Source organism: Leuresthes tenuis, unplaced genomic scaffold (genome assembly GCF_036924035.1).
Source record: "Leuresthes tenuis unplaced genomic scaffold, fLeuTen1.0.hap1 SCAF_14, whole genome shotgun sequence".
Classification (NCBI taxonomy): Eukaryota; Metazoa; Chordata; class Actinopteri; order Atheriniformes; family Atherinopsidae; genus Leuresthes; species Leuresthes tenuis.
The window spans coordinates 24855031-24866370 of NW_027325368.1; the positions used below are offsets into that span (position 1 = coordinate 24855031).

The following is an 11340-nucleotide window of genomic DNA, read 5'->3' on the forward strand; positions in this document are numbered from 1 at the left end:
TATATATCTGTTTTATGATTTGTTTTTTTTTTTTGTTTTTTTACTTTACAAAAAAACAGAAGCCTGTGGAGGATGTGTGGGTGGAAACTGCTGATATTGTGGAGCAGCACTGTGTACACAATCTGTGATGAGATGTGTGCAAATCACATCCTTCAAGTTTCAAAACTGAGTGTATTTAGCCTCCTATTTGCATTGCCAAATAAATCACACCCAGCTTTTCCACAGTGAAAAGGCCATGTGAGCATGCTGCTTATTGCTGAGCTTCTGCTGTCATAAAAGTTGTGCAATTTCTCCAGACTTCCTTTACATGGAGTTTTATGGCACCATAATCTAATTTGTTATATGGGTATGTGAACAACTCGTTTGACTGAGAATATTTGGTTTGGGCCAGATGGCGCACGCAGCAAAACGTTCTTCTGTTGAATATTGGAGATCTAACTTTGACCTGTCATGCAGATTGGGGACGTGATTGATGGTGTGCGTGACTTAACACTCTTCTTTTCTTTTTTTTTTTTACAACCTGCAGTCAAATCAGTGGATCAACGCAGACAAAGTTTTAACCGATGCGTTCAGTTTTACAATGCGGAATTGCAATAGTTTCTTGACTGGAAAAAAACTGACAAATTTTCTTTTTAATTTGATATTTAATCCATCAAATAACAAACCGACTAAAACCTGATCAAATATTCAGCTCTGGAAATTAATGATTAGGTTTCCTCTTCATAATAATAATGTGTAAAAATAGATGATAAATAAATGGGAGGGAAAAAAACATTTCAGACTAGTTAATTAAGAAAAACGCAGGCCAATACAGCAAACTAAAGCAAGACCATATTTTCAGTCAAAGTACAAAGTGCCGGATGTCATGTTAAAACGTTGAAATCAGCTTATTTGAGTCCGTGCTGCGTCTCCTTGTGTCTCCTCAGGTCCACTTTCCTTTGGAAACCTTTGCCGCACAGATCGCATCCGAACGGTTTGAAGCCTGTGTGCTTCCTGCTGTGCGTGATGAGGTTGGAGCTCTGACTGAAGGCCTTTCCGCACACCTGACACTTGTGCGGCTTTTCACCTGTAGCAGGAGCAAAATCACGATGATAGGTAATTTATGCGTGCGTGACTCATTTATCAATTACATTATGTTCAGTGTCTCACCAGTGTGGATGAAAGTGTGCTTTTTCATGTCGGACTTTTGGTGGAATCTCTTCCCGCAATACTGGCATGGATAAGGCCGCGTGTCCGAATGGATGAGCAGGTGTGTGGAGAGCGTGGAGGAACGCTTAAAGCTTTTGCCACAGATTTTACAGCTAAAGCTCCTCTCCTGTAAAAAGATTAAAAAGTGTGGAAGACCTTGGACACAGATTCATCACGCAGAACTCCAGCTGGCCTACCCACCAAGGCCCTTTGCGTCTGTGGCCCTAAAGGCCCCTGATTAACTGTTATCACTTCGAGACTCTAACCCACCTGTGAGTGGACCGCTCTGTGCTGATCCAGGCTCACTGCGTGTCCGAAGGTCTTCCCACAGATGCCACACTCAAACGGCCGCGTCCCGCTGTGTGAGCGCCGCACATGCACCTCCAGCCCGTGAGGCGTTGAGAACACCTTTGGAAAAACACACTTTTTTAAGCTTCTTCGTAATCAAGCTCAAAAGAAAGAAACGTTGTGATTCAGCTTAAATGATTTTCCACAAATGGCATTTATTAATTTTAAAATCAATAGAAAGTATATTGAAATCTAATGTCAAATCCTTAAACTGAATGTGTTATCAATGACATCTTCTCAAACTCAAATCGATTTGAACTGTGAGTAAAGCAAAAATGAACACGGACCTTGCAGCATTTAATGCACTTATAGGATCCATTTACTTCGAGGTTAGATGGCAAGAAATCATTCTCAGATTTGATTTCGGCCTCGCGGTTCTGCTGCTTTGCCGCCACATACAGCTCGTCACCATCCCGCATCCTGCATATACGGTGGGTCGTTGAAGAATAGTCCTGGTAGCATCCCAGGCCCCGCTGTGCGTATACCTGCTCACTGCCGCTGTCCTCTGCCCCGTACTTGCTGACGGGTGAGTGGGACCCCCTGTGGCCACGGAGGGGCTGTTGATAAGGCCCCTCAACCAGATGTATCAGCTTGGAGCCGGAATATGCAGACCAAGAGTAAGGTAAGAGCGGGATGTTGAAGCGACTGTCCTCCGCTGCGGGTGTGGAACATTTATCTGAATCTGGAGTTAGATGTGGATTTCGAGATCTGCGGTTAATGTCTGGACTGCATGATCTGAAAATTGCGTTTTATGATTGTCAAATTACCAAACACTACAAAATAGCGGTTATTGTTTTTTTGTTTGTTTTTTAAACCAGAAATGTTATATCAGCAAGAGGCACAATAATTGCCAATATGAAAATATCGATCTCTCAATCAAAGTTAATAAATATTTTAATTGCTGCCTATTATCCTTGTTTTGAATTCCGAGCAGTTTCTGAAAATTTGTGCTCACCAGTTTACTCTCACATGTAAAACAAGCAAAAATACAAATACAAACAGATGGTTTCCCCTTGTCGATGTATTACTGAAGGTTGAACAAGTAACAAAAGAAGGCTAAGAATAGGTTATGTAGACTAACCCCAAAAAGCGAAACAATACCACCGCACTTTTCAAATATCACAAACAAACTTTGCTGAACTTTTGTCAGGATGAAAATATATTTGTGTGGACCTGGAGAGGAGGAGGGAGACAGCGGACGCCAGAAATCACAGTCGGACGACCGTTCACACACGCTTCCTCCACAGCTCAGTGGGGAGGTTGAGGACAGCGACCCAGGAGACCGCCGCCTGGACGCTGCAGTCACGTCTTCCTGTGGCTCCAAGTTGGATTCAAACTCCCCATGAGATTTAGTCTCTGTTGACAGCAGAGTGTAACTTTCGTGTAAAATTTACCATTTCCATTAGGAAAACTCGCTATTTACTGCCATATATTTCTACCATTTCCGTGCGTAATTACGCACACAGGAACCCACCTGCGCATATATGAGCCAGAATAGTGTCCAGCCTGTTGTAGTCATCGTCCAGATAGCGGGGTTGGTGGTAGCTATGCGCCCTTTTGCTCTTCACCAGGAAGGACCTCGGCATGTTGTTCAACTCTCCCTCAGGCTGCGGCTCACAGCTTCTCAGGCAAAAAATCCTCCTCTTAACTCCTCTGCTCTCCACGCTGTTTTGACTTTATCTCTGGGCAGATTGGAACATCATTGGTTGTCAGGCGAGACGGCGTTTGGATTTTTGGACGACCATTACGCATGCGCAAAAAGGCTGTATCGCTTACCAGGTGTCGCTGGGCAGGTAGCGCCCCCCTCAACAACAACCCCCCAAAAAACAGACCACGTTCAACAAGTGATCCGAAAAGGATCTCGGTCGATTGGATTGACTAGATGTAGTCTACTATGTTCAAAGGTACCGTCTCGGAATCTCATAAATGGAAGTTTATATGACACGATACATTTACATGTCGCCACTGTTGCCTTAGACTTAATCCTTATTATCTAAATTGAATAGTAGGTTGAGTAGTATGATTTTGTTAGGCAATATTTTCTGCCACGTTGACAGTTTTTAAACGGGAAAAAAAAGTTGTTCACAATGTTGCATATATTGATTTCCAAGTAATTACCACTGTTAGAAACTTTGTTAAACATGGAGTGACGATATAAAAAAATAACCTGAAGTCAAAACCGGGATTAGACGCCGCCCACATAAAAATAAATGTTCAAATCTAATCTTTATCGCAAACTTAAACAGAAAGTGGTGTGGCACGCTTATTATTTGATTATACAGTTATGTTGCAATGGTACATAAAAACGTGCCTGTTTGTGGCTGGCCACTGCAGCCAGAAGAAGCAGTGATGGATAATGATCCATTTGTTTGGCTGCCTGAAAAGTGATCCTGTTAATGAGACGCACGCCGCTGCCATGCACAGCAGCCTGCTGGTGGGGAGCCGGGGTATCTCTTTACAGTTACACTGCTTCAGCTAACCCGCACTGACTTCAGCCTTATTATTTTACAACATTACCCCCAACCCCCCCCCCCCCCCAAATTAAGCTCCCCCTTAAAAAATAATGCAAGATAAGTGCCATTAGGAGTGATAACAGAAAAAAAAAGGAATCACACAAAAGCAAGAAGGTTTCAGCAGCAATCTGTCAGGCTCTAAACGTAAATCATTGCGAAGATTTGGGCTCTGTTTGAGGTCAGTCAAAAGCAAAGCCACATCGATTTCTACCCCATGTGGGAACAGAGTTTGTTTGATGCAGCTGCAGCAAGTTAGAAACCTGCAAGCAAAACGCAGATAGCCCAGGCATGAAGCTGAAACACATGTTCCATACTCACACAGCTGTGACTCTGCAGATACTTTGTCCCAACTCTGAGCACACACGCACACACACTGTCCTCAGTCTACATTTGGTCTGAGAGATCTTAAAAGTGTGAAGCTGCAAAGAGCTGCCACAAACTCTCTGCATATGTAACTGTAACTCACACTCTTTCTCTCTCTCACTTCCACACATACACTCACACACAAACACACTCTTTCTCTTCTTCCCCTCCTTCAGAAATGCATTTTCATGTTAGTCAGCCATGACAGTCACACAAAAACACTGATTCATATATTTGATAAAAGAGTCCACCATTACTATATTCATTCTGCATTTGCATCGTACCAAAATAAATCATGATGATTTGAATTGACTTCCCTTTCTTATTATAGGCTTAAAATTCCCACTTAGAGCTCAAACTTAAAACCACTTTGTCTTTTATTTAAGGACTTTCTTTTGGAGTTATTCGTACAAACCGCTAATATTCTGGGATTTGTTTAACTTTATAAAAGCTTTACTGCATGTCAGTCATGAACATATTTTGATAACTCATATATTGTCTTAAAAAGAAAAGAAAAAACCCAATCAAATTAGCCTACATTTAAATTTCTATGACCAAATTCTCAACTATTTTAGCTGTAATAAGGAGGCAGCGAATCTTCTCACATTGTGTTTTCTCTCCTACACAAACACACACACACATTCATTGCTTGTGCTCATCGTTTGTGTTTCATGTTTGCTCAGTAAGACCAAATGATTTCTCAATGTTTCTAATCAGTTTATTATGACCAACAGCCTGTCTAAAACTTAGTCTCTGACATTAACAGCCCTCTGATTATTCTCACTCTGAAACGAGAGACACACAGACAGGACAGCGTCTATACTGACAACATGTCAAACTACTGGTTACTCACTGACTCAGAACAGGAAACCAAACGCAAGTCGAGAGTACGTTATCAGTGCTGCTACAGCCTCTTCTCTTGTGTCGCCCTCCCCCACCCCGCACCCCCTTCCCCATGCCTTGATTCTTACTCTTTTACAATAACAGCAAGTATGTGATTGAAATAGAGGCCCAGTTGCAGTGAACACAGCTGAAGGACGTGGTCTGGTGGGGTGCTCTTGTATTTTTGTGTTGCTTTTTGCTTTTAGCATTTGTCTACAGCGTCAAAGGTGTGGATCACAGTTGCATGGGGTTTGATAAAGACTTGTGCTGGTGAACCATGAGGTTATTTTCTCAAGCTCAACCTCGAGCCCCTTTTGGCCTAACGAGGGGTCTGTGGGGACTCCTCGTAGTTTTAAATATACCTGAGGCTGCAGCTCTTATACCACATGTGTGTGAATGTTGACTAGAGATGCAGAGTTTACAGCAACTCGTCAGATGTTGTCTTGATTTTAACTTGGGGCATTTCAGCTTAAAGCAAAATCATCAGTGTCAATTTTATCTACAAGCAGCAGCACAAGTAAAGAAAACTGCCAAGTCAATGAATATAGAGTATGTTGTTAACATCATCCTACAGTATCAGTCAGTCATAACAGACCAAATAGTCTGTGGCAGCAACATTCATGAGTGTATTGAGATGAACAGGCATGCAATTAATACAACACAGACAGAATATGTTTTTTGTTCTTTAATATGTCGCCTTAAGATATATTCTGCAGTAAGACTTTTGTTCTTAGAGATGAAAATAATAATATTTAGTTCAGTTTTTTGCTGCTTTGTCAGTCTCAAATATCAAGATTTGAAACTGAATTTTCAACCAGTGATTTTTATTCTGCAGTGCATGACCACATATAAATAATGTTATTGAAAGCAATGGATTCATGCCATAATAGCCTATTGTGGCTAAACTGACTTTTCCTGGTTTCTGTCCCCTGGTTAGTCCCAGTCCTTCAGTCTGAGCGCTCACCTCTATACCCCCATCTCAATGTGGCATCTCAATGAAAACCACATCATGCTATCTTATCCTCTCACATGTTCCTTTGGCTCTAAAGCACAAACCACAGTTTAACACCCCCTTCTCTTCCTTTTACACTTTCTTCACTAATTTCCCTCCAACCCAGCAATCAGATCTTAGACCTTTTCCTTGGGTTCAACTGCATACAGTCCCCCACCTCCCTGGGAGTGGCAGAATGAATCTCATCAAGCTCTCAGCTGGCCCCACCTGCAGCCACCAGATAGGGACAGAGTGTGAACACAATGAATGATTTACTGGACGCTGCTGACCGCAAGACAGTTCTTCTTTCACACAGGAGGTCCCCCAAATGTGTTGTTTTTTTCACTTACTCTTACTTCCAGTTTGGAGACTTTGTTCTACTGTAAACTGATTGAATAGTCTAATTCAACTTCTTGTGATGCCGTGTGAAACTAAAACTCTGTTCCAGGGTGAACAGGGTTGCAATTTCTGACAAAAAAACAACAAAACAACACAAACAAAGAAAACAAAAAACAACATTAAAGTATGAAAAGAATAACCCTAAAAAAAACAACCCATCAGATCCTTGGATTTATGCTGTAAACACTCAATAAATCACCTCTCTCATCCATCACTGTGATCAGTAGCCCTCCTTGTTTGCAAGCATTACAATTGTTTCTGGTTGTAAATTTCCCCTTCAAATACCAAGAATCTCATTAGGAACGTTGGTGTGTGGATGTGAAGAAAGCTGCTGTGTGTTTCCTGGTCATTGTGTGTCTGAGGAGCTGAAGCAAACTATTTAAAAGGTCAGAGTTCAACAGGCATAGTCTTGTTTGAATATGCTTTCAGTTAATTTCTGTGTCTATACATTTATTTATTGCCTGTCTTGAATGTTTTATATCACTGCCATAACTACTTAGTTTGCTTTCTGTTTTCTCCTTGGGTTTCTTTGATTTTAAAAATGTCAACATTGTCAGAAAGAAAAACATATTATCTTATCCCATTTGGCACCACAGAAAGTGCCAGTTAAGATGGTAAAATGATAAATGGACTGCACATATATACAGCACTTTTTAAGTCTAGTTGACCACTCAAAGTGCTTCACACAACAGTTGCTTTTCTGCTGATCTTTAAAGTATGCGGCCTATCACTTTTTTTTAGGGGTTTCACATTTTCACACAGAAAGTTCATCTCAGCACCAGTTCTACTTTTCTTAATATAAATTGTCTGGTGTTAGATTTAGCAGAGCTCAATTTTGATACAGCAGAACTGATTTAATTTTCCGAGTACTTTGTATGTGTCAGTGACTGTTTGCCAATTAATTTCACCCAGAACAAAGAACTTTAACTGATGTGCCTCCATATTATTTTATCCCTGAAAACTTTGTTGGGCAGATATTGGCAATTTGGATGTATTTGCTTTTGCAAGTATTTGCATGTTGCAGATTTCACCACACACTTTTATCCTTATGGACTGCAGCAGTTGATACTGTTATTCAGAACATTTCTTTGTGTGAATTAAAATTAATCTAATCAGCAGTGAGAAAAAAGGCAGGAAAGACAGGAGAGTGTTGCATGTGAACAGAGCACAGTCATCTTAACTGTGGTGTGCCTGTGAACACATTCGTTGATGTGTGATTTTCTGCTTGTCATTTCTAATCCACTGCAGCCACTAAGTCATCTTCTTCTAACTTTGTTTTTTGATGTTTGTGATCAAAACACGAGTTTGGAAGCACAGAAAATGTTTTATGATATGTCCCCTTGTTGACATTACACCACTGTATGATGCAAAAAGTGTCAGAATATAAAATTTCACCTTAAAAACTCAATGTCTAAAACTAGCTTTTGAGGCGACCACATAGAAAGGGCTGATGCACAACAAGTATAACACCATCATCTGCCCACAACACCCTCCTTCCTCAATGTGAATCTTTAATAAGCACTGACCAATCGCAACGAAGGATGACTGGACACTTGCTTCTCTGAATTGCAAAATCAGTTCTGCAGAAACCAAGCTTGAGCGGCTATGAAAAAAACTGTCCACAACAGTGACTCTGACTTTTCTTATCGAACACACAGAACATCTGCACCAAGAGTGATGGTGTGGGATATTATCTATCTTGTTCAAGCAGAAAAGCAGAAGATCTTAGTTCCTTTTTTTCAGGAGTTGCTAATAGACAGAGAGACTCTCATTGGGTCATTGTCGAAGGATTTGTTTTCTTAACTGAAGAAAGCTGTCTCATTTGTGATCATTTTGTATAGTGAGACACCCTGATGAATATCTTGGGTTAACTTTCTTTCATGCCTGGTTAGGTTATCTTATCTGGTTAGCTTGTCTTAGCCACTGAGCCAAGTAAAGAAATTATTACATGATCCCCTGTAAAACTTTTGTTAAAAACAAATTAAACAATAGCTTTGAAATTAGGTTGCGCCCATAATAGTGATAGGCATTGTACATTCTGTGTTGGTTCTGAAATAGGCAACATTTTTAAAAAAAAAGTCAAATTATTGCTTTATACTGTTTGAAAACTATAAATGTACAGTAGTGCACATTCAGCATTGTTCACACCATAGATACGGAGATAGCTTTATCTACATACTGCTTTTAAACTCTTTTGTAATTTCATTACAAGGGCAAAATGAAAATACTACAATAAAATGAGTTAGGGACAATGAAATGAAAAACAAGAACATGGCTCATATTACAACAATAAAACTCAACTAGAGATACACAAGAGTTTAGAGCGGCTGGACAAAAATAAAATGGATGTAGGCTAAAGCTTAGTCGGAAACCTTCCTTCTTTGGAACTGAAGGGACAAATAGTTAGTTGGGCCTTTATTTGCTTACACTTTAAATATCAGCTTCATTATTTCTCCAGGTACTCAGCCAGATGGTGGAAGTGTCATCTCCATTCATTCTACTTGAGTGGTGAAAATGTGGCAATTATTCATATTATCTAGTCCAAAATCATATGCAGGAAACTGGCTTTTGGAATCCCTGTCAGTCCAATGTGCATGATTTGCTATGAGGTAATCCAGCCTAGAGACAAAATATCTCTTTGAACAGATCATCAAATTACTTTGCTTTGATTTGTAACACAATATATCTTGTTTGTGGTCTTTTATGTTGATTTTCTGGCAATTCCTAAATTGCTTCTGATATTTGGATTTTTATTTGTGGTGATGATGTGTCTGAATACATTCCTGTCCATAACATTTTGGAGCTGTGGTGTAATTCTGGGCCCTCTGAATGACACCGTATTAATCACAGCTTTGTTTCATGGGTGGGTCAATAGTAGCACCATTCTAATAGATGGGAATAGGTGGATCCTCAAAGTGAGGATTTCAACTTAAACTGCTTCTGTTACTCATGTCATATTAGTAACTGCTGATAAATGTTTTCTCACTTGAGATGTGTTAACAGTGTCTTGGTCATACTAGAATTCATGCTAGTGAATGTGAAAGATTTAAATATACAATGAATAATGATATTATTTGGTGTGGTGATAACTGGCAAACCTGCTTGGCAACGACTACTTAGCCAAGACCTGCCTGGAGAAAAGCTTGTTATGAAGGCATTTCATTTAAACTGATTGGGTTCCTTGGAAACAACAGCTTCAGGGAAAGATAGCACAGGATGATTTAAAGAATTTTTTCTTTTCCTTTATAAAAAAAACAAAAAAAACTTTTTTCCCACATTCATATTTCTATGAGATCTACTTCTTTGCATTTCTTGGTAGTGTACATTTAAATAGACACTCATCTGTTGGGAAACAAGGTTCACAAATCCTCCAGTTGCAGAATTACCCAAGAGGGTTAAGGTTCTTATCTCCATCTTTTTTGGACAAAAGCTTTACAGTCCCAAACCCAAGCAGGGAAACAATAAGATACAGTCAAGCTAACAATGGTCTGAGGGGCTTGACTCATTTTTAAATGCAGAGGTAAAATAAGTCTTACTGAAGCATTTATAAGGCTTTGGCATAAAATTACAAAGTTGAAGAGTTAAACAAGGTACACATATAGGATAATGTCAAGGTTGCATGTACACTTTGCCTTCCGACGCAGGCTAAAAATCTTTCTCAGATGCTGATTCAGTCTCCCTTTGGATTTTAAATCCACCCAAGCTTCACAGATTTCATCAGTGACCTTTTCAACCCTAATTGTCATCATTTTGTCATGTAGCATGATTTCACAATACACTGGTGTTGCGTTAGGAGGACTGGACGTCACAGACCCACTGCGAGTATCAGGCTGTCTACAGCTCACAGGCCTCTGCATCACATTTATTTGACTTCAGCAAAATTATTCTATTTTTCTAACTTTGTTCAGTAGCCTGCTTTTTTTTTTTGCACATGTATGCTCAACCTGCTAAAACTATCTAACTGGTTGATACAATGTAAATAAATGTCCTCAAGCTTGCTGCTTTGGGTAGCTAAATCCAAGACAAATATAATTATCTAAATCTAATTAGGTCTATCTATTATGAATTTAAGAAGACTTTCTACCAGCCAGATTTTTTTTCCTTCACTTGCATCAACTTGCAGTACATATATTTACGTCTCAATTTTTTTATTATGATTGTGGCATATTTAAAAAATATATTTTGATGAGATTGTATTGATATTATTTGTAGACTTTATTGTTTTATTTCCAACATCTTTATTATTTGTAGTCTTTATTGTTTTATTTCCAACATCTTTAGTTTTGTGACCTTATATGAAATAGTATGCTCTTTTCACTTCTGCTTGGTGAAGTACGATGTGAAAGTTGTCAGCTTTGTCATTGTTCTCTATTAGCCAACATATTCTCTTTAAGCACCTTTTTCGTCATTGTTTTCTTTATTTTTGCATTAACTTGTCATCAACTCCATACAATAAATAATAGGGATACTTTTAATAGTATCGTCATTTTAAAAAAAGAAAAACTAAATCAGAGTTGTGGGTGATGGATTACTTCTGTTCTGGTGGCTGCTGCCCTCTTTTGGCGTGTACATGGACTTTTCTTTCGGGACAGTAGGGGCGCTGACTATGAACTAAACTGTGTTCTGCCGGAAGCGAGGAAGTAACGTCGGAAAGGC

The 11340-nt window shown here is 39.5% G+C and overlaps 1 protein-coding gene across 1 annotated transcript; it reads right to left on the reverse strand.

Annotated features, from left to right (window-relative positions):
- Nucleotides 1-681: 681 nt before the first annotated feature.
- gfi1aa (growth factor independent 1A transcription repressor a) lies at nucleotides 682-3233 on the reverse strand. The gene is made up of 6 exons (XM_072363837.1): nucleotides 3011-3233; nucleotides 2710-2892; nucleotides 1824-2218; nucleotides 1459-1596; nucleotides 1150-1315; nucleotides 682-1066 (listed from the first exon to the last, which is right to left on the reverse strand). Exons 1-6 carry the CDS (start codon nucleotides 3120-3122, stop codon nucleotides 888-890), a joined length of 1173 nt encoding a protein of 390 aa, XP_072219938.1. The 5' UTR covers nucleotides 3123-3233; the 3' UTR covers nucleotides 682-887.
- Nucleotides 3234-11340: the final 8107 nt, after the last annotated feature.